The sequence below is a fragment of the Podarcis muralis genome, chromosome 8 (genome assembly GCF_964188315.1).
Source record: "Podarcis muralis chromosome 8, rPodMur119.hap1.1, whole genome shotgun sequence".
Taxonomy (NCBI): Eukaryota; Metazoa; Chordata; class Lepidosauria; order Squamata; family Lacertidae; genus Podarcis; species Podarcis muralis.
The window spans coordinates 36,121,390-36,145,718 of NC_135662.1; the positions used below are offsets into that span (position 1 = coordinate 36,121,390).

Sequence of the window (24,329 nt, forward strand, 5' to 3'; positions counted from 1 at the left end):
TGCCTTCACTGCCCTCTTTTTGGTGCCTGCTAAAAACATTTATTTATTTATTGTTTAAACAAGCCTACCCAGATATGTGCTGATGTGTGTTTTAATCTGTTGTTAGATTATAGCTGATTTTAATCTTTTCAAATATTACAAATGGTTGTTTTAAACTGTTTTTGCCAGTAATTTTGCTCTTTTATTCTTTGTGTAAGCGGGTTTTTACAATCAAGCAGTGTACACAGGAGAGGACCTGGTGTGCTTCACTTCCTTAGCCCTTGAAAGGCCTCCGCATTCCAAAATACAATCAATCCTGGAATTTAGTCTTTGTTCCCAGGCTGAGTAGATAGCTCTACATCAGAGGTGGCAGCCTGTACCCTTCCAGATATTGGTGTACAACTCCCATCATTACTGGCCATGTTGTTTGCGGCTGATGGGAGCTGGGGTTCAACAACATTTGGAGGGCAATGGGTGCTGACCTTTAAAGCCCTAAATGGCCTCACCCCAGTATACCTGAAGGAGCGTCTCCACCCCCATCATTCAGCTTGGACACTAAGGTCCAGGGCCTTATAGCTATTCCCTCACTGTGAGAAGTGAGGCTACAGGGAACCAGGCAGAGGGCCTTCTCGGTAGTGGTGCCCGCCCTGTGAAATGCCCTGCCATCAGATGTCAAGGAAATAAACAACTATCTGACTTTTAGAAGACATCTGAAGGCAACTCTGTTTGGGGAAGTTTTTAATGTTGTTTTAAAGTGTTTTTAATATTCTGTTGAGAGCTGCTCAGAGTAGCTGGGGAAACCCAGCCAGATAGGCAGGTTATAAATAAGCCATAAAATTATTATTATTATTATTATTATTATTATTATTATTATTATTATTACCATCCCCATGGGTAAGCAGAGCTCATTGGGTCATACTTTGCTCTGGAAAACTTACAGAACATTTCTGTTCAGGCCTGTTCAGAAGCAAATGTACACATTCAAACTTAAATTCCACACTGAGAGAAATTGCCTACAAAAAACAAATAACTGCAGTAGTGGAGCCCATTTTAGAGTTCAAACCTGAGGTGAGGTATAAACCACAAGATCTATTCCCAGTATTTTCAGTTTGCCCATAAATCTCCCACTTCAGACATTAGCAACATACCCTATTCTGCTCTGATTTTAATAGTCTGTATTAACTAACACACAAACACACACACAACTGGGCTTTTGGCTATGCAGGCAAAGTGTCTGGTGCTCAGCTGTGTCTCTGTGGGCTTATTAATCCACATTCAGTACATATGCATAGGCCCCGCATGTGCTTGGCGTGTGTTTCATCAGGCAGATGTTGCAAGTTTTTAATCTCCAGGAAGTATCATGTGGATTAAATCACAAATCTCTAAACATTATTCTTAATTGCTGCAGTAAGTAGGACAGGCCTGTGGTAAGAATAGCTCACCATTTAAATGAAAGCAATAAACAAACATTTGAAATTCTGACTGGCTTTAAGCTCGTTTACTCAAATGATTATTCTTTTCTTACTGATTTTTCCTTCTTCTCTCCATGCTATATAAAACACAGTACGCCTCCGGCAATCAGCATATCCACATGTCATAGACTGGCAAGGGAACCCCCAGGGGAAGAAGGCTCAGAGCCTGGGGAGTGGTGGTGGGATGATGCCGAGTGCTCAGCGAGAGAAGAGGGAGCAGACTGGGAGGAGGAAATTTTGGAAGCTGAAGACATAACAGGGTTTAGTGAGCAGGAAGTGGCTGTGGCAGAGAGCAGTCCAGAATTAAAGGCAGAAGCAGAGGGTGGAGAGGAGGGAGATCAGACAAGCTGTTGAAGAAGCCAGGGGGTCTCCCCGTCTGCTGCAACCAGATCCCCCACCCTTTGGTCTCCCAGGATCAGAAGAGGTGTGAAGAGGATGGAGCAGAGACACATTGTTGGAGTCTCAGATTGCTTGGAAAGGACCTGGGGGAGGAGGAGGCTTAGGCAACTGTGGAAAGGTGGGGACCTTCAGTCCTCCCAACTGCCTCATTGGGGCAAGATCTACTGGGAAGAGTTGCCTTGCCCACTAGGTTTGTCCACCTGAGCTGTTTGTTTCTTTGAATAAGGAGTCAACGTCACTGACACCGTGTGTGTTATTACTGACCGGTTCCTGGTGCCCACCCTGATGCTACATTATTCACAGGACATTGTGTACACAATATCCCCATTCCACATACCTGTAACCCTTCAATGGCCAGTTTGAGGATAGAAGGTGTTAATTTGGAAGCTTGCTTGAAGGAGAAATTACTCCAGTCTATAATTAGAACGAAGCCATTTATCTGAAGCTCTTGGTCTTCAATGAGAACTTCTAAGGACAGCAGAATAGCCCGTAAAATGTCTATGAAAGAATTCCTAGGGATGGAATAAAAGAGAGGAGAAAATAATTGTAGTTATCAACAAATCACAAGCAATGAATGAATGAATGGATAAAATTATTAATATTTTTCTGGTGAAAGAAGCAACATTTCATGATTTGGATTCATGTTTTCTGAAACGGCAGATATTTCAAAATATTCCAATAAACATTTCTCAAAGAAAATGGTGCTGGTTCCCTGCGGCGTGTTCTGCTTCACCACCTGAGATGAGGAAGGAACTGCCCCCACCAACTTGCTGCCCCACCACCTCACTCTTACTGAAGCACCCACAAAGCAATGGTGTTAGTGACGGGTTCTATTGTGAACTTGCGAGATCTTACAGAGCTTGGTGAGATCTCACTGGAAGCCAGCGCTGCTTCTCTACCAGCAGGGGAGGTAGAGAGGTGAGCAGGGCACCCACAGTGGCCCTGCCTCCTGGGTTTCTGCCATCTGAAGCACTACCTTAGCCCACCTTATGGGCAGGTCAGCCCTCTTGGTTCCTCCTCTGGTTATGAAACATAATCCATCTTGTGTTTCCAAATTCTGGCTTCTTTCCACAAAACAAGAGTCCTCTGTGGGACAGCTGGAGCTGATCAACTTATCCAGACTTTTAGAAATTCAATAAAGAACTGACAAATTTAAGACATTTTAAAATCACAGCATTACTCCTAAGTCATTCCTGGAGGACAAAAGTCTGCACCTATCCTTGAAAATCTTCCAGCAAATAGATTACTTGGCAGTTTATCTCACTGAAGAAATTCTTCTGCTGTGCAGCATTGCTTTCCTAATGATGAAGATAAATCTATGTTCTGCAATGTAATCCTATTGTTGCATTTATTATCCACAAAGGGGATAGTGACCAATTGTTCTCTGCCTTCTTTTCACAAGCTCTTTTCATTTGAGCTAAGCACCCACCCTATTCTCACCCTATATTATATTGCTTCTGTATGATTTCCAATTTGTTCATCTTTTCACTTCCCTCTATCTGGAACAAATTAGTTTATTTGAGCTTCTTTGGATATTTCTGTTTCTTTTTGGCTTTTGGCTTTTCCAGATCAGATATTGAAAATATGAAGTATTAAAAGTGATAATAATATATCAGTGTGCATAATTGCTCTCATGTTCTCTTTTTCACACTTTGAATTGTTCTTTCTTAATTCAGCCTTGTATCTTATTAACTTCTCTGACCACCATTGTACATTGAGTACAAGTCTTAATTGTCTGGCTGACAATGCCTAGACCTTTCCTTTCCTTGTGAGGTTGCAAGTAATACAAAACTGACTGATGCTTATAAGTATGTGGAAACTGTAGCTCTGTATCGCTAATATGATTAGATAAATAACCTAGCATTTTTCATTGCTGATAATTGTAATACTCTGTTTTAGGACTCCCTGCATTTTATCCTGAAGACCTTGGCCTTTCTTCTTAATACTCTACTGTATCAATCTTTAGTTAAGGCATATTTTACCAATTTTCAAAGCACAGAAATTAGTCCTTCTAGGGTAGTCCAATATGAACCTCTACTGAAGTTTTTAAAGGTTGATGTTTTATTGGTTTTTTATCATTATTATTAATATTCTGCTGGGAGCTGCCCATAGTGGCTGGTAAGACTTACACATCCCCCCCATCACACATCCCCCCCATCCCTGCTTAAACTGTATCACAGCTGCAAGAAGATCAAAGCCTTTCACATCTGTTTTCAACTAACACCATTTACTCATTATGTCCAAACCTTGGTTGGTGTTCAAACAATGGTTAGTGATCCTGGTTTGTTACTCTAATCCAGGAATGAGTAACTTTTTTCAATGCAAAGGCCACATGCCTTCATATATACCCTTCCTGGGGCCACATGTCAGTGGTCAGTGAATGTGGCAAATATGGATGATGGGGCAAAGGATATGACTCTTACCATAGGTGACAGTGCAGCCACACAAAAGTCACTGGTTCCTAACTACCACCATCCCACAAAATCTTTCATCCTCCATCAAGGTAAAGTATTATCAGAGTTCAAGGCACATTCCAGACTGGCAAATGCATTCAAGGAGGGCACAGAGCAAAGCTAATGAAGAGTGTGAGCTGGAACAGTTCTGAGATCCAGCAATGCTCTCCCTGCCTGCCATGAAACATAGTTGACACTAACCACAGTTTACAGTTCAGGCAAACAAATTCTGTGGTTAGTTGTCCTAAAGGCCACACTAAAGAATGGGAAGGGAAAGGGGAGCACATGAACCTGAAGCTTGTATATGCAATACAAAACTACCAGACGAGGCCACTGTTTAGCCCAGCACCTGTCCTGATATCCTCCATACATAACAAGATTGAAAGTTTATGTTAATGCCACAAGCAGATTGCACGAGTAGCCAAGGCATACTGTGATAGGATTATTTTAACATACGAAATAATATTCAAGATGGTGATTTAAGTAAGGAAGGGGAAAGAGGGAAAACACTGGGATTCATGTGCTAGTATGGGAGAATTTATGTCTCATCCCCATTAACCAATTGTATCTGCAAAACCCATCAGAAGAGTTCCCCCCCTTTGTGCTATAACACAATTCCAATATTTCTGTCTTTTATTGCACTAAAGACTGCTATCATAGATATTTCTGTCTTTGTTAAAGTAAATGCTGCAATCTAAAATATTCATATTCATATTCTTATTCTTGATCTTGATCTTTGTGGAACTTACTTTATTATTATTATTAATTGAATTTATATACCGTCCCATACCCACAGGTCTCAGGGCAGTTCACAGAATAAAATCAGAATATAAAACCACAAAATACATAATCAAAATAAAAACAAGAACCCAATAAGCCCCCCCAACCCCCATTTTAAAAGGGCATGGGATGTCAATCAAATCAACCAAAGGCCTGGTTAAAAGGGAACGTTTTTGCCTGGTGCCTAAAGGTGTATAATGAAGCATTCCACAGATGGGGAGCCACTGCAGAGAAGGCCCGTTATTGTGTTGCCACCCTCCAGATCTCTCAAGGAGGAGGCACACAAATAAGTGCCTCAGAGATGATCTCAGGGTCTGGGTAGCTTCATATGGAAAGAGGCGGTCCTTGAGGTATTGTGGTCCTGAGCTGTTTAAGGCTTTATAGGTCAAAACCAACACTTTGAATTGGGCCCGGAAACTAACTGGTAGCCAGTGCAATCTGACCAGGATCGGTGTAATATGCTCAAACCATCTTGCTCAGGTGAGCAACCTGGCTGCTGAATTCTGCACTAGCTGAATTCAGATAGGGGTGTAGCTGGGCCACCAGCCGAAGCTGATTAAAGGTACTTCATGCCACTGAGACCACCTGAGCCTCAAGCGACAGCAAGGGATCCAGGAGCACTCCCAAGCTACAAACCTGCTCCTTCAGAGGAAGTGTAACCCCAATAAATGCAGGCGATCTCCCACCCATCCTGTCTAGGGAACCACCCACTAAAAGTGCCTCAGTCTTATCTGGATTGAGCTTCAGTTTGTTGGCTCTCATCCAGTCCATTACCAAGGCAAGACACTGGTCCAGCACTTCCACTGCCTCACCTGCAGATGTAAAGGAGAAATAGAGCTGAGTGTGATCAGCATACTGCTGACAATGTACTCCAAACCTCCGGATGACCCCAACCAGTGATTTCATGTAGATGTTAAACACATTGAAGCTTCCATAGGGCTGAAAAGCTTTCCCCAAGCAACACCCTCTGGGAATGACCATTCAAGTAGGACTGGAACCACCGCAAAGCGATGCCACCCACCCCTAGTTCAGACAGTTGCTCCAGAAGGATACCATGGTCGATGGTATCGAAAGCCGCTGAGAGGTTGAGGAGAATTGACAGGGACATGTTTCCCTTGTGTCTCTCTCGACAGAGGTCATCATACAGGGTGACCAAAGCAGTTTCTGTGCCAAAACCAGGCCTAAACCCCAACTGAGTTCACACATTTAGGACCCAGCAGCAGAAGCAATATAAGCAACCACACCTAATGTTGATATAATCTAACATACATGTTATACATTAAGGACGCATAACTGGGAATGCCTTAGAGAAAGGGAGAAAACATTTCCCTTTTACGGATCAGAGTGTCTTGATGACAGAAAATGATTGTTGTTTGTTGCTTTGATCAGAGGGACTTGGTGCCACTTTTTATGTAATCTGACTTGTCAAGGCTGTATTGCTTTGGAAGCTATATTTTGTACAATCAGGGCAAAGTACTGGCAAAAAATAAGGAACAAGCACAGGACCCTTCATTTACAACGGAATGAACCAGATCTTCACAAGACTTAATTTACAAAGACTGTAATTTGACTTCAAGATGCTCTTGATCAAATTGGAGGATAGTAATGGTACTATTTTCCCCTGTTCCTGACCTGTCAATACCATTCTGTTGAAATTTTAAAATGACACTTGGGGATTTGATTGCTACTGAATTTAGTACCTGCTAATTTCACATCAAAGCAGAGGTTAGAAATTTCAGAGCAACCACGATATCAACTAGTTTTCACCACTTCAAGAAATTGCAACTTCTCTGAGATACTGTTAAGGTGGAGGGGCAAATTTCAAGCCTAGGGTATCATTGGGAAATGAATTGAAGACAAAATTGACAATATGATAATACAAACCTATGGGCTACATTGGGAATACTACATACAGCTCTGGTTGCCACATCTCAAAAGGGATACTGTAGAACTGGGAAAGGTGCAGGAATTATCAGAATTATCAACTGGCTGTGGCAATTCCTGATGAGGAAAAGTTGCAGTATTGTGTTACCTGGCTTCACAGTGTGAAGGGAGGCAGATAAGGGTGATGATGTCAGAGCAGCAGCTGCAGTGGCATAGCCAATCTACTACCCACCCTGAAATCCCCACTACTTCACCTCTCTCCATCTTGGTTCATGGAAGTGAGCACTGCATTAGGAAACCAGGTAAGCAATGCCACCGTGCCCCACCCATCCCCACTGGCTGCTACTGGGCTGCGTACTTTCTCCAGTATTGGAGATCCCCAGTTGCTGGGGAACGATGCTGGGAGATGACTACTGCATTGTGGGTTTCCCATGGACTGGTCACTGTAGGAAACAGGACACTGGACTAGATAGGCCTTTGGTCTACTCCATCAGGGCTCTATTTACATTTTCATGCAGTGGTTCCCAATTTTGTTTAACCATGGATGATTTAAACATTGCTGATGGTTTTTGTAGATCCTGCTGTAGCAATCGCAATATGTGTGCTATATGCTGTAGGCTTTCCAACTGTATTCCCCCCCGCCCGCCCGCCCCTTTCCTTTCTTTTTCATTATTACAGTTAACCTTGCTTATAATTCAAACAGTACTACAATATAAGAAACAAAGGAAGCAATAAATAAATACACTATCATTTCCCAAACCAGCAGCAGGAATGCAATGCTTACACATTTCTGTTTACTGTGCATCCATTGCATTCCTGCTGCTGGTTTGGGAAGCAGCGTATACAAGATGTTAGTAAACTCCACATCTACCCTGTCATTTCTTATGAATTACTGAGTTTTGATGCATTTCCCCCCAAAGCAGCTTTGATCCGAATTGAGGGGAAAAACAATCTAGCTCTGTTCGAAGGTGGCGATCTATACACAGCCATGGGGAGCTGAACTCCTAGGGGCTGAGACCTTTTAGGGGCCCCAATATTTTGGAAGGAAGGGGCCGCCCCCTGCAATGTTCAAAGCAGGCAGAGGAGGCCAAGCGCAGAGCCAAGTACAGTATGGCTTCTTGCCATGGAGAGGAAGGAGCAGGGAAGCAGCCCCCAGCCAGTGGCGGCGACAGGAGAAGTAGCAGTCACCGGCCATTGAAGCTGCGCTGCTCAACTCCCTGGCTCCTCCTGATGTCCTGACATCATACGCATGACTTTGGGATGTCACTGTTAGGAGCTCATCCTACACTCGAGCTCATCCTACACTAGCAGAGACACATGCCCAACTGGTATGTTCTCTCCCTCCTGGTCGATTGTTCAGGAGCTTCTTTCTTCTGCCCGAACATCACAGCGACCGATGCCAACAGACACCGGCACACTTAGGGATCCGCAGAGTCTTTGCAGCTTGCATAACAGACCTCAGCAACTCAACTCAGCATTTTGGCTAATCTACTTTATTTACATATAAACACACACGGAGCACTGCAACATGACTCCCTCTCTCTCTAGCATCAGACAGCAAAGAGAAAAAGAACAAAGGACAATAGTCCCACTTTACGGAACACAGTAACACAAACATCCTGTCTCCGTCACTTCCCACTCTGTGGAGTCAAAACATATACTGTCATGTGATAGACAAAAATCCCATGACTGCAATCATGGAGCAGGAATTCTAACAGTCACACAGATGTCAGCCACCCCTTTCTCCCTTAGAAGTTGGTGCCTCTGACACAGCCGCTATCTCTCATCCTAACCAACCCCACAGAGGCGTTGTGAGTATCCCTAGAAGGGCTTCTCATATCCTGCCCAGAGCAACTTGGATGAAGAGTGGGATAAAATGGAATTGTTGGGAGCTGCTGGGGCTCCAACCAGGGCAGCTCCCTCATGCCATGAGCCACTGAACTGCAAGATGGAAGTTGCAACATCTGCCTAAGCAGTGAAGTACTCTTGGGCCCTAGATTGACTTCACCCACCCATGCCAGTCACTGGATCCTTCTGGACAGGAAGGAACACATGAGAGGATTCCCTGCTCCATTTGAGACTTGTTTGAGCAACATGATCTGCTTGAATTTTGGTGTGCTCTAAAATTGGGCTGAAGTACTCAGAGAACAAGGAGCGAGTAAGGAAGGACTGTGAGCTGATGATTCCAAGAAAGGAGTGGGGTATACAATTGCTCTCTGTATCTAATTGACCTGCTGCTTAGTAAAAGTGCATATGCAATTTGCCTCTACTAATACTTGCATACTGGTAAATAAACCAAATATTACAAATGTGCTGTGAGTCTCCAGTGTCTCCTCTCCTTAAGAAAGCCAAAACTCAGGTAGTGCTTTCCCTAAAACTTCTCACGGCTCTGGAAGGTGGGAGCATGTGAAAATGCAATAGCTTTAAAGATGAACCAGACATATTAAGCTAATGTTTTCTCATTTCAGTTATCCTGTCATGTGTGATGTCTTCTGTTATTGCTCTCCTAGGATGTAAACAGAAGCCATTGAAACCAACTTCTGATAGCCACAAATGTCTTTAATAATTTATTCTTTGCGGTTAAACCCTCCATGAGTTAACACCTCGTGTTATTTATAGCTTAAACCAAGCACTGGGTTTGTACCGCAAAAGAAACAAAGGAGACTGCTGATTGATCTGAACGGTAATGAACCAAGTTCATTTAGTTACACAGCCAGAGTTCTCCAGATTGCAGCTTTGACTGGAAGTCTGAAGGAGGCAGAGAAGTGCAGAGGAGAGGATGCAAGACAGGCTGCGAAACTGAACAAACGGGAAAAACTGTTGTAGAAAGTGTTTTTCCCCTCATCTTGGGAATTGTTCTCTTAATCAGGTATTCTTTGTGCAAATATCACAGTTCATGTTCATGCAAAAGGGCAGTCATTTATTTATTTTTAACCTTTGGCGCAATATTGAATTTTTCAGGGCTTTCAGACAGAGTAGAACCTTGATTCTTCCAAACTGTCCCAGGTGTTGTTTTTTTAACATTTGATCTTTCACACTTTTAGCCTTGGTTTGTCCATTTCCAGGAACAGTTTGGATTCAAATCATGCTGCAAACTGACTTCAGAGAGGATCTCTGTAAAAAACCTATTGAACCAAATTGACTCACAGGTGGAGGAAGTAGATCAGTTTCTAGTCCAAACGTCTGTTCCCCATATAAACTGATGCACAGCTATCATGACTGGTAGCAATTGATAGCCTTGTCCTCCAAGAATTTGCCTAATCCTCTTTTAAAGTCATCACAATTGGTTGCTATCACTGCATCTTGTGGGAGCAAGTTCCATAATTCCATAGGTCACATGTCTTCTTTACTATACTGAGATGATGCAACTTTTATGTCTCCTTCCCTTTCACCGATGTGTAAGTGGCCTCCATAGAAGTATGAAAGCAGGGTTGGTAGAATACACTTTGTGTTTGAAAATGAATAATAGAAATATGCTGGCCTACATAGAAAACACCATTTCCCATCTCATTTCAACAATCTAGGGCAATCTCAAACCACTTTTTCTTTCCCTTATACAATTTCAGCATGTGTAAAGAATTAGTTATGTCATCATGATAGAATTGATTTGAGATTGCAGCAGAGAGCTAGAAATGCTTAGCATCAAAATGTGGACTCAAAATCCAGAGGTTTGTTCGGAGCTTTTCTATTAAATTAGAAGTTGTTCCCTCTGTTACATTGAGTTGCATTTTATTGACCACATCCTAAATATTTCTGATTTGCTTTTGTAACTTAAAAAAAAAATCTACAGTAAAGCCATCCATCAATAGGAGCAGCAAAATATCAGTTGCCTAAAAGCCTGGCTTGCAGAAGTTCCTAAATATAAGCCAAGATAGGCTAAACCAGATTTCTTTAGGTGAATGGGGCCACAACCAAACAGTCCCTGCCTTGAATCTTAGCAATAACAGCAAGTCAAGGAACAATCGAAGATAGCTGTTCAGAACTGGAAGAAAGATTGTCCCAAGGACCCAAGCCAAGAGCAAACAAAACCATTTGTTTCAATACAGATGGCATATGGGAAGGATACATTTGGTCAAAGTATTATCCATAAATCCAGCTTTTTCTGTCATTCATTGGTCCATTTCTCAGGAACACGAATATGAGCCCATTTTACAGTATGTTTCCACTGAAATCACTACACTACATCAGTCGAAAGGTGCAGAATTGCCATGTTCACAGGCAGCACACCACTGACTTCCCCAAATGCTTGCTTGGGTTGCTTGTGTAATCATTCAGTTAATTAATTAAATGTATTTATAACCTGCCTTTCTCCAAAGTTGGGACTCAGCTGTTGCCATACTATTGAAGGAACAGGTTACCCAAACCTGACTGTGCAGTCGCCTGAACCAGGCCCTAAATACCAAGACATTCAAGAACCAAGGTTTCACTGTATAGTAAAAGTTTGGGGACATCTGCTCTAGGGGAGGAATTCAATGCCATGCTCTTCTGCTCATTCTGTCAGAGCAAGCATTTCAGCTTGTCGGATAAAACAATCCCCCTTCTCCTCCACCCACATGCTATTTGATGTGTTATCCCGACCCTCCAGAGTGGATTTGGGAGAGGCGGGGGAAGGGGGTACACATTATGCTCCTGGGAGTCCTTGCACTGGCTTCCACTAGTGTGCCAGATTTGTTGAATTGGGGTTCCATTTTTTTAAAAAATGGAATTCTTATTGGATCCATTTAAAACTGTAATGTAAGTGGTCAGATGACAGCTCATTTAGATTTGTAGCTCTCACACAGGGAGAAAGTCTATAAAATGATTTTTGGATATTTGCAGGCCATATGATTCATAAGCTTGTGAACTTAGTGCAAATGACACTAAGAATGAACTCCTTCCATTCATTTAAGACTGGAACTTTTGTCATCATAAGATAGGAATGGAAGAATAGTCTATTCCAAGACATGACTGACCCCTCTTGACCTGTATGAAGGAAGAACCTTGAATGAATGTTCATGATCTGAAAGTCACCATAGGGTAAGAACAAAAAAATAGTTATAAGCATTTGTTTTTACCAAAAAATAAAATAAAATAGAAACTTGCCCTATGAGCATTCCCTTAGAGGTATTTTCAGTAAGTAAAGGTAAAGGTACCCCTGCCCGTACGGGCCAGTCGTGTCCGACTCTAGGGTTGTGCGCTCATCTAACTTAAGAGGCCAGGAGCCAGCGCTGTCTGGAGACACTTCCGGGTCACGTGGCCAGTGTGACAAAGCTGCTCTGGCGAGCCAGCACCAGCGCAGCACACGGAAACGCCATTTACCTTCCCGCTATTAAGTGGTACCTATTTATCTACTTGCACTTAGGGGTGCTTTCGAACTGCTAGGTGGGCAGGAGCTGGGACCGAAAGACGGGAGCTCACCCCACCGCGGGGATTCGAACCGCCGACCATGCGATCAGCAAGTCCTAGGCACTGAGGTTTTACCCACAGCGCCACCCGCGTCCCTTTTCAGTAGTGCTCAGGAATTTCCTTATCCTGGTACTTATCAGTTAAGAAGTGATACACTGATTTTCTAATACTTACAAAATGCAGGGCTCAGGTACATGCTAGGTTTTTGTTTTTGTTGTTTAAAAGTTTTCTGGTTGAAATCCACAAAACAGTTACCTGGGAATAAGTCTCATTGAACTCAGCAAGGCTTACTTCTGAATAGACATGTGTAGAATTATGAATTAGCTTTCTTTCCTCCCCATTCTGAACACAGAACTTCCCTGTTCAGAATACTTCAAGAGCATCTACAACACATGAGCAACCATTTTAGAAAACTGAATTTCCTTGTGGAATACAGTTGGCCTTTCCAGTCATTGTCGGACTCTAACTCCCATCAGCCCCATCTGGAGGACCACAGGTTCTGCGTTACAGAACAAGGCTTGGCTCACTTGCCTGAGCCAAGAAATGCACTCTGTGGGAATTTGCCAGGATGGTGTTTAGCAGTTTGCTCCTGAATTCCCTTGTACTGGATTATGTGGGGAAACATTACAGAGGATTGCTTACAGGTACATCAGGGTTCAATCCTAACCCCATTTACATGAAAGTAAGCCCCACTGAACTCAGTGGGACTTACTTTTCAGTATACATTATTAGGATTGTGCTGTTGGCTTCTGAGATCTTTTAGTCTTTCCCTCTCTCCTAGTTTAGTGAGATACCTCTTTATCGCAGCTGTCTGGTAGGGGGAAGCATAAGGAGCCATCTGTCTGTCTATGCCATTCAGGACTGTACAAAAGCAGGACAGCAGCATCTGTCTTAAGGGACCAACGGCAACTGTCACAACTTGGGCCAAAGGCCCCTACAGGCAGGGAAAGACAAGAGATTATAAGCATATTGCATGCTCCCTTAAACTGCTTTCTCCATATGCTTCTGCCGCTGGCCTGTTAGAACTACCTGTGATTCATACAGCAGGACAGGGACAGGTTTAATTTGGATTGAATCAAATGCATTATCTCATATCTCCTACATTATCCACCTGCACCCCTTCACATGTCATTGCACCAGTCTATTGTTCAGCTTAAAGCTCTCTTTTCTAACCCACAAGAAATTAATATGATGAACTGAAAAATGTAATTGTTTGAAGTGTAATTGGTCTGAACTAATGACTTCAATCTGTCATATGTAACTTCTGTGCTGATGCTGCCGACAACAGTCTTGGCAGCCCTGCATTTAATAGCATATTGCAGAAATAAAAGATGGTCAATGAGGGTTTGCAAAGCTCTTTTACCACTAACATGCCGGAAGCTGGAAAGGAATGGCAATTATTTCTTGGCAGTGCCTTGTAACTTCATTTTACCAGCCATTTACTGGCCTGTATTAAACGCCAAAGATTATCGCAGAAATGTATGGGAACATTTAAAAATATCCTTCTATTTTGACAGAAGGATGTGCTGGCAATCACACTTCCCAAATTAGAACATCTTGGCAAGCATGTGCGTTTGTCTTGATCAATATCTTTTAAAAGAATTTACACTGATTTTTGTAATCTCACATAGCAGTAATGCTCTGCCCTTTAAATCTGAGTCTCTGTACACTTGCAGTTAAGTGTCTGACATTTACAACTCTTGGGTTAATAAAGCAGAATTTATGGGCACCAGCTGGTATGGAAAGATTGGTTGTGAGCAAAGAAACATTCATCCCCCCTGATTCTTTAGATTATTCAGTTTAAAAGTCTCCGCTTTTGTGATCACATTGCATTTACCAGCATTATGGCATTAAAAACAACAACACACACACACGGTCTTGTAACTGTGGCCACAGTTATCATATCACATATCAAGATATGGCCAACTGTGTAATATAATAGGCACTGAAGCACTTCCTGCAAATATTTTTGTTTGAAGCCTGCTGTATGTATGGGGAAATGGGAACTCCATATCTGAAGCAAAAAGGAAGGAAATTCTTAATTTTAACCTTTGACTATCAGATTCATCAGATCCACTCAGGATTTGAAAACAATTCAAAATAATTATTTCCCCATGTGTGTTGCTATTAACAATCAGTTAATGGTTTGTGTATTATTATTTTTAAAAAAGATAAGTACACTATCTACATTTACCTACTCTGATCCCAGTTGGCTGCAAAAAGCAAAAGTATCTTCCTGCCGTAGTGATCACGGTTGTCCAGCACTCCTGGGAATCCATCAGTCAGAGCTCGTTTGATCCCAGGATCATCAGCCTTAAAATTTTTGAACATATCCAGGTTCAGCTGACGGTACTGGAAGTACTGAGCCAGTAATCTGAAGGCATCTGCTTGGTGAAACTTTCTGGCTCGGAGAAATCTCAGGATGAAGGCATCATCTGTACGTAAAAACCCAATGTCAGGCCTTGTGATGATCATGTCCCTGACCTGCTGGATGTCCTGGTGCAAAACATCTGGGTTTTCATTGAGTTCAAGGCGGGCTTTCTCTATCGTCTCTGGGCTGAGACCAGCATGTAAATGGGTCATCTTTGCAAAAGTCTCTTTTCCAAATCCTTAACTTCAGCAATTTCCTTAGAAGATATTCTGGTCCCATTCAACTAACAGTCTGTGATGATCCATCCAAGTGCAATTTGTATTATATTTTGTAATATATTGAAGAATACAACAATGAGGAGTTTTCCATACCCATCCAAGGACTCTCACATTCAGTTCATATCCTTAGATATCCATCCGTAGAAATGAATCACTCGTATCACCATCATTCTCTGAAAAATACATATATAACAACCACAGATTATATTTGTTTGTAAACAGACTGTACACATTTCCAAGCATGTGTATTTCCCCCTTTTTCTTTAAATTGCTACTGCAGATCTGATTAAAATTTAAAGACCCAAACAGTTTTAGAATGAGCTACTTAGTACAATGTTATCATTATATATCTTGCATACATAATATAGAAGCCTCATGAACACAGCTTGATGAATTTATAATTGAACCGAGCCTTTAGCAATGCTGAAATTGCACTGATTTAACATTATATTACAATTCCTTATTTAATTAGAATACAAATAACAATGGCACTGAGAGCTCAGTCAATGTCTTCCCAGATAGAGTTATACCAGTTTCCCTTAAGGAAGGCCCCTTCTAGGCCAACCTCAAGAAATGATGCCCCCAATAGTGGCTGTTCCTTACTTATTAGTTGGAGCTCCATTCCAGATGAGCCCACCATTTCCAAGTAGTCTCAGGGCAGCTTCACATATTAAAAAGGAGTTGCCACCAGTCAATGATATGGTAGTAGACTAGTGGTGCTTCTTTGTAGCATATAAAGACATGTGCAGGGTGAACATACATCCACTGCATGAGCTGGGAACCTTTTCTAGGTCAAGGCCCACATTCCCTCAGGGCCAATTTTTCTGAGATACATGCCAGTGGTGGGTGGGGTCAGAGGCAGCAAGAGTCCAGAGTGGGCAGAGCAATAGATGTGAATCTTGCTATTATATATTAGCAGCCATGAGAAAGCCAGAGGTTTTGACACACATCTACACATCTCCCCATTCCCCTGTCCTTCATTCAGGCAAGCAAAAAAGCATGATTGTAGTTCAAAGATACAGTCCAGTGAGGCAAAAGCACTTCAGCAGGGCCTGGGAGAGTCTTGAGGGCCCTACCCCTGATCTACAAATTGCACATGTCATCTGTACAAATGTCACCAGCTGAAGATGCAAGAGCCCTTGCACACCTGGCTTAACTTCTTTGCCCAATTACTGCTCCTAATTTTTTAAACCAACCTACCACTGTTACACTGGTGCCTGCTGTGGCAAACATGCAAAATACAAAAAGCAGACCACCTTTTCTAGTCACACAGTGCGCATGCATGCCCCAACCATGGCTTCTGAGTGCATCAACCTGCAACAGGTCTACAGTTTGTATGTAGATGTGACCTCTCTTTCATAACATACACATTCATTGCAGAAAGCAAAAGTATAACCTTACTAAAGATAACTACCATGCCGTTTGAAGCATCAGCCTTATAGCTTATTCCAGTTCCCTGTGCTGGCCTAGATACTAAAATTGATGGAGAGGTTTGATTTGGTAAAGCCGAGAACTAGTTTTGTGCTGCATCCTTTACTGTATGGATGGAGGAGCATTTTTCAGCCTGATGGCAACCTTCTCTCAGGGACTGGGAGGACCAGAGGAAAAAGTGGGCAGAAGAATGGATCTGACTCTTCCTTTGTACAGAAGGCTACATTCCAGCCACAGGAAAAACGTGCTTCTACACATATGCTCCAGCACACATTTCATCCTCTGTCCAGGCAAGCAAGCAGTTCAAGGGCACATGCCAGCCCGGAAAAACACTTGAGAAGGGCATGGGGCAGGACCAGTGAGTGGGGTGAATGGCCTGCAAGAAATCCTTTGGCAGGACAGAGAGGTGTGGAGGACCCCACTTGGCCACCAGGTGTGAGGTCTCACTCCCTGGTATAATGCCTGGATCAGGAGACTGTCTTGCTCCAATGAGAGTGTTTTTGCCACTTTTATAAAGTAGTGGGAGATGTGTGCTCCAGCACTGGAGACTGGTGCCCCAAAATGAAGACTGCAAAATTGCCAAGACTTCCTGCAATGGGCACATGGTGTGGTAGCTGTGCATTTCGGCTTGTAAGAGGGAACGACCCCCTCTCTGCTCCCCCTGCGTGTTTCCACCCACAAGTCTGTTTAGGGGGTGGGACACATGAGGGGGAGGAGAGGGGAGAAACTCCATTGCCCATGTGGAAGTCCTAATGCAGGACTTCTGCTGATGGGACTCACTAGTTGAATCTGGCCCAGTGGACTATGCACATGGTATATACTATTTCTGACAGTGCCAGCCTTCTTGGGGGTGAATATATAGTGGTGCATTGCTGAATGAGAGCCTTGGTGGGTTTTTCTTTAAGTAAGTCTCAAGGGAAGACTTCAGTAGAATTTATCTGCAGATCATGGTTGTTGAGGTTTACAGTTTCTGTGAAATATCCCACATTACATGTGCATACTGTGGTAACTAGACCACAATGAGTATTAGAAAGAGATTCTATTGTACACACTGGTGCATAATTCATTTTTATAAGCCTTCTTTCATTCTAACATCTGGCTTTAAAGCAATATGCAGGCAGCCAGAATAATCAATATTGCTTTGAACAGCAGGGCTGTTTCCTGGAAGCATTACCAGGTGTTAACTACTATTGCTCCATTGAGATATTCTTACCTAGTGGCTGAAGACTTGCCTGTCATGGTGTTTTCATTTATAAAAATGTTTCCATGCCCAGTAGACTATTTCTCACACAACCTTCCCCAGTTAATCCTTTAATTCTATTTTCAAAAAGCTTGTTCAGTCCACTAAGGGGCACATTGCCAAGGTATGGAAGGATTTCCAGGGATAGCCCTCCAGATGTTGTTGCTTGCTTGCTACCATCAGCCCCAAGCAGGATTGTCAGTGGTCAGGGATTATGGGAGTTGTAGTCTGGCACCATCTGGAGGGCACCACTTTAGGTGGAGCCTTCTAGGTAAAGGATGGTGTAGTTTCAGGGGGCATCTCCAGCTGCCCTGTAAAGTGATGTACATTCAGAGACTTGGAACAAACTCCAGAAGTGCTTCAGAAGTTTGCACAAAAAGGAAAGTCTCTCCACTTCCCAGTCATCATAGAGCAGCCTACATAATCCAAATCAAAGTGCCCTAGAAATAATATTCCCAGGACAAGTAACTCCAAGGTTGTAAACCTATTTATAGGTTGCTTCTAGACTGTTGTGGGATGCCATTGGTTGTCCCCAGCACCCACACAATATCACTGTCATCAAAATGTATTTCCCCCCTCAGATTTAATCTAGATTTACCTTTTGCAGGGGAAAGCCAGGTAATTTTTTTTTTTTTAATTGCCAATGATTGCAGTATTAAACTGCTGTCTGGAAGCATCCACAGTTATTTCGGATTAATGTCACTGAACTCAATGGAACTTGCTTTTGAGTTTACATCCATAGGTTTGCACTATCAATGACTTAATAAAAAACAAAAATTATATTTTAAAAGTCTTTGATCCAGCATCATGCTTCTAATTTCAATTTATTTTGGAACTATTTATGAAGTGCAGACTGTCTTAGGATACTTGGAATATTGAAACAGTCTGGGCCTCTTTACCAGAGGCAGTGCAGGTTGTAATTGTAAAATTGTAAAAACCCAACCTATGTTTGGTTGGCCAAGAAACATCTTGGTGGCACCATCTTAAAATGTCTTCTGGACCATTGGTACTACTTTCCTCTCTTTGGATTATGATCCCACATGTGCTGCTGCTTCCCTGCTGCCCTTCCCACCTGTTCATTTTCATTTCTTTTCTGGTTTCCTCTGCCAGAGCTAACAACACGATACAATGCTCTTCCTTTTCTCTGTGGTGTGAGCAATGCATTGAATAATTTTAAACTTCTAGTTGTGGTATGAGCAAGACATTGGGTGTTTTTTTAAAAAACCCACTAGTCTGCAATTCTACCTGGAATAATAAGTACAGTGGATTATATTAATTAATTAATTTATTTTTTAAAAATAGCATAGACCATAGGTAGCCGATTTAATTCCTTCCCTTTGTTGTAGACTACAACTCCAATCACCTCTGAGCATTGGTCATGCCAGGCATGGCCATGTACCACATCACTGGGCTTACTGGGAAGCAGAGGGGGAGGGCTAGGTTTCAGGTAGGCTGGTGCAGTGCAGGTGCAGGAGCAAGAACAGAAGAGTGTCTCCACCACTGCATACATGCACACTTACAACATTTTCTTAGCATGCAGCATTTCCATAGTTAAAACCATGCTCAAGACAGCTTACAACATGAACAAAAACCGCACAATTAAAAATATAACAAAAGTCACAAATGATAAATAAAATGCATCAAAAAGTACACAGCCAAACTGAGCAATGTCCACCCCATGCCACCCAGCCCACTATCCCTCCCCATCTCCCGCCCAGAAAGCAGAGAATATGGCTGATGGGAGGCCAGCTGCATAGCACTGGCTGCCCCTAGGGCATGCTGGCTGGGGCTGATGGGAGCTGGAGTCAAACGATACCTGGAGGGATGGATTTCCCTGATATATATGGTGGTGGTGGTTCTTAATGGAAGGCGCATAGCCAAAGAGGCAAGGAAAAAGCATTAAATGACTCTGGTCCTTGGCCTAGCTGAAGCCCAGCGCCAAGGGCCTCCTGGCGTTTCCCCCACTGTGGGAAGCAAAGCTACAGGGAACCAGGCAGAGGACCTTCTTGGTGGTGGCGCCCGCCCTGTGGAACACCCTCCCATCAGATGTCAAGGAAATAAACAACTACCTGACATTTAGAAGACTTCTGAAGTTTTTAATGTGTGACATTTTAATGTATTTTAAATCTGTGTTGAGAGCCGCCCAGAATGGCTGGGGAAACTCAGCCAGATCAGTAATTTTGGAGCAATAATATACTGTAATTTTCAACAGTGAACAACCATTCACACTACATAAAAGAGCAAGCAACACACACAGAGAGAATGATCTTTTTACCCAAGTCCGAAACAAAATCTCAGGGCAGCTTCTTAGGAGATAATTTTGTAATGAGCTTCAATATTTGAATCCTAAAGATAAGATTGCTGCATAAGAGGTGAAATGCACACATATGTTTTATTTGGTGCTTGCTTAAAGCTTAAAATTTAAAGCGCATGTGAGAAGGCAAGGTATGTCATCACCTTTGCTTTAAAGGTTGCCAACCAAAAAGTACATACGTACACGCCCTGTACATGGGGTAGAGCATGCATATCCATTTGTTAGGGTATTGAGTCCCCATTTAGAATTTTTCATATGAGAAATGTGATGACCCACAACTAGTGTAAGTTCAGGTTACTCCAATTAATATAATGAAATTTCATCACTGAGTAGCGCCAGCCAAGCACTTGCAAGTGTGGTTGTTCAACAGGACGTTGCCAGAAAGGAAGTGTGTGGGCACGAAGGAAAACCAGACGGTACTGTAGGATGACTCAGTATTACAGTATATAGTTCCAGCAGTGGGGGCATTATGTTAATAAATTACTTTTAAGCTCTTTTAATTTGAATTGTATGAAGTATGCAGCACAAAGAGCATCTGTAATTACTTTGCAAAGGAATATGTATGTTATTCTCTGTGGTTAAGAGACTACAAATACTACAAACACTAGAGAGAAAAGCCAGAAAATTCTAACACATGCAGAGCACAACACAAATTTTGCACATGTTTCCATACTTAACTAGTGAATTGTTTAGTGGTAAATGTCTGAAACAAGCCATGGTGCAAACATTTCTAACATTTACTGGTAAATCTCTAGGCCAACAATCAAAGATCATCGTCATGTCCATCCTTAACCTGCACATGTGGTATTTACCAAGGTACAACTCAAAATCTCTCAAATGAATTTTGCGATACAGCCATGTCTAACATTTACCAGTGAATTTCAAGAACTACCAAGCAAATGCTATGACTTCACCCTCAGTTCCTCAGTTGTCTCTTCTTTTCCATAGTAAGCATGTGTCTTGTGAAAAATTAACAATTGCATACACAAAATAAAGACTTTGCAGTGGCTGACATGGCTAATATTTCAGTCTTTATTTACATGGAAGTAATGACTACTGGGGGGACGTGGGTGGTGCTGTGGGTAAAAGCCTCAGCGCCTAGGGCTTGCCGATCGAAAGGTTGGCGGTTCGAATCCCCGTGGCGGGGTGCGCTCCCGTTGCTCGGTCCCAGCGCCTGCCAACCTAGCAGTTCGAAATCACCCCCGGGTGCAAGTAGATAAATAGGGACCGCTTTCTAGCGGGAAGGTAAACGGCATTTCCGTGTGCGGCTCTGGCTCGCCAGAGCAGCGATGTCACGCTGGCCACGTGACCCGGAAGTGTCTCCGGACAGCGCTGGCCCCCGGCCTCTTGAGTGAGATGGGCGCACAACCCCAGAGTCTGGCAAGACTGGCCCGTATGGGCAGGGGTACCTTTACCTTTACCTTTAATGACTACTGATTTCAGGATAACTTACTTTCATTAAGTGCTTTAAAGAAAAATTTGTATTATGTTTCTTTGTGATGGGGATAGGGGATAAACTACTTATCAACAAAGCAAACAAACCTTTCTGTATTAAAGACATAACTTCAAATTACATTTGGAATTTTCCTGAATATGTATCATTGTGTGAATCACTGATCTGCAGGCCTAATTCTGCACTTTCTAGTTACTGAACACAATACTTAATTAGAGTACATAGATGAGCACTGCAAATAAGTGAAGGCTGGAGAGCAAAGACTCTTTGAAAAGTGAAAACAATGTTTTGTGATCACACATCCAACCATCATAATGCCTATTTGAGAGTAGCAGAGAGCTTTATCATTCCTTTGAAAGCTCTGGTTCCTATAAATTATCTGTGATTTTTAGAGCAGGGATGAGTCAACAAAACTTGGAGGATTATAAACAAAACGGTCTAAAATGACTAATTTCTTTCTTTTCTTTTTAAAAAAAAACTTACTAAACTGTGACTTAGGCCTCTGCAAGCAAGTCAGCAAAAGATTTTCAAAATGATAAACAACCTACTACCAGCTGAAAGAAAAAAGTCATACCTTTGCTGTTTGGTGCATGACATCATGCTGTTACATAACGTCATTTTACTTGTTGGCACTGCACTAACTTTTAATGTACCAGACCAGAAAAATCTGTGTTATCATCTGATTAGACCACGAAAGCCCAGGAAATCTCTCTCTGATCTGCCCTTTCCTTCCAAATATAAACCAATCACTGTCTACTTATGAACAAAGAACAGCCATCTGTTCTTTAACTTTAATAATATTTTCTCTCCACACACACACCCCAACCGCCCCCATTCCCAGTGATATATCGAGCCACTGGCAGAGGCCATTAGAAAATATTTTCAGCAGCAGAAATTGCTTGTGAAACAACGCCAATATAACACTTAGATGTGTTGGGAATGGGTGTGTATGTTAAAATCCTTCCATTTGCTTCGTAGATAGATGATAGAAGCACTTCCTTACTTTCTGCAGTAAATGCTACAGAGAGGAATGGGTGGAAGTGATTCACTCTCCCTCCTCCCTGTCCCATATTAATAGGGATGCTTTCTCGTCGAGAAGGAAATTCTATTGACCCTGTTTGATTTCCCCAGTACATCCTTCAGCTTCTGTTTTAATATGCCTGAAGGAAGCAGACGACGATTTGCTTAGGAGCAGGCGGCATCTCTGCAACTACCCCGGGGAGGCACCGCGCTATTCTACCCCTCGCAACTCTCTCAGGCTTTGCTTTCCCTTCTCTAAATGGGTAACCTTCACCTGAACTTCCCCTCCTCAACTTGTGCCTTCTCTGAGGTTTGGGGGTGGGAGGGCGGCCGATAAGGATTCTTCATCCCCTCCAGCCCTGTTTTTCAGTTGATCCCTTCCCTTGAGAATTGCGGGATGCTCAGTTTAAGCAGATTTATTTATTTTTTGCTGGGGGGGGGGGCGTTAAAAAGCAGAAAAGGGTAGCCGAAAGGCAGGGAATAAAGATGGGTGGGGGGAAGGGACGTTAAGCGCAGATGGGTTGCAGGCGAGCGCTGTCCACGCAGGATAGTGCTGAAACGCCGCAGCCATGGTATTGCAACAAAAAAGAAGGGAGAAAACAGAAGCTACTGCAGACACAAGAAAGATCGTCCCAAATACCTTTAGAGAGCCGTAAGGAAAAACGAAGCCCCGCCTTGAGTGAGGTTGTCTGCAGGAACCCTTGCCTCCAAGATGGGTGGGTGAGAAGGTAGCTGACTGTCCGCCTCAGCCTAGGATCTCTCTCCAAAGAACTGTGAATGAGTGAGCTCCGGCTCCACGGGGCGATGCATTTTTGGGTAGCATGCGCGCGTGTGCGCCTTCTCCACGCAGTGGCCTGCCGTCCCCCTGGGTCCTAAAGACCTTCTCCGTTCAACCCAATATTGTAACGAGAGAGCACAATGTGGGAACACTCACATAGACGCAGAGACCCCCTTTTGTGACAGATGCTTCCACGAATGTTCTTCAGAAAGCGTTGACTGCAGATTTGACCAAATCAAAAACAGGCTCCCTAAGGGGGGGGGCGGTAAGCCACCTGATGCATCGCCCGGGGCAGAGCTCCTGAAAAACCCACCATTTCCAGGTGTTTGTAGTTAAAGCGGTGGCGGGGGGGGGGGAGTGGAAACGGCAACCGAAAACCCACCTTTGTTTTCCTGTGCTTTCATGGAAGAAACGGCACACACACCTCCTAAACCTTGAATGTAAAAAGAAAGGAGGGAAATAAAGAATGGCAGCCTGCATAGGAGCTGTAAGAGATGATTGCTGCTCCGCACCAGCAGCTTAAGATGTTGTCACTATTAAGCACTGTTGTTGGAACATAAAATCTTCATTGAACATCTTCCCTGTTTTCCAGTCAGCAGGGACTTAGAGGCCTTCTAGTTATAATTTCTGTGCACATATGGACTGGGGAGCTGCTGTGTTTTCTGATCTGTGCTATGCACAGATGCAAATACATGGAATCCTGAGGTTTTGAGACATACATGGAGCTTGCAAGCTACAAAGAGCCTTGGGTCTGCTTTTCATTGCTGGGGAGTAGTGCTGTGTCATCATTTTCTCTTCTTTGTGTGTGTGTGTTTTATTATTCTCCACCAGTTATTGAGAAAATAAATTGCATTTGAAAATTATTAAAGGAGAGAACATTTCAGCTAAATTCTCGTGCCCAGGGTGCAAGGGTTTTGTTGTGTTTGCCTTGCTTTCAAGGTAATCGAGGGGTCTTTGTGGGTGCCCTTTCCTTCATTCTACAAATAAGCCCAACAGTTAGTTGCAGCCTTGCCAGGTGCCTACACTTCAGCTAAAACCCAGGAGAGAAGACCATGAGATACCTTCTGCCATAGAGCTTTTTCAGAACAGGAA

The 24,329-nt window shown here is 42.9% G+C and overlaps 1 protein-coding gene across 1 annotated transcript in view; it reads right to left on the reverse strand.

Annotated features, from left to right (window-relative positions):
- Positions 1 to 23,401, reverse strand: part of CLVS1 (clavesin 1) — a 60,771-nt gene extending 37,370 nt beyond the window's left edge. The window contains exons 1-3 of the mRNA XM_028736867.2: positions 23,100 to 23,401; positions 14,547 to 15,174; positions 2,188 to 2,362 (exon numbers count right to left, since the gene is read on the reverse strand). Of these exons, the coding sequence (XP_028592700.1) occupies positions 2,188 to 2,362; positions 14,547 to 14,935 (564 nt within the window). The 5' untranslated portion in view covers positions 14,936 to 15,174; positions 23,100 to 23,401. The remainder of the gene's footprint in view (positions 1 to 2,187; positions 2,363 to 14,546; positions 15,175 to 23,099) is intronic.
- Between the last annotated feature and the right edge of the window lie 928 nt (positions 23,402 to 24,329).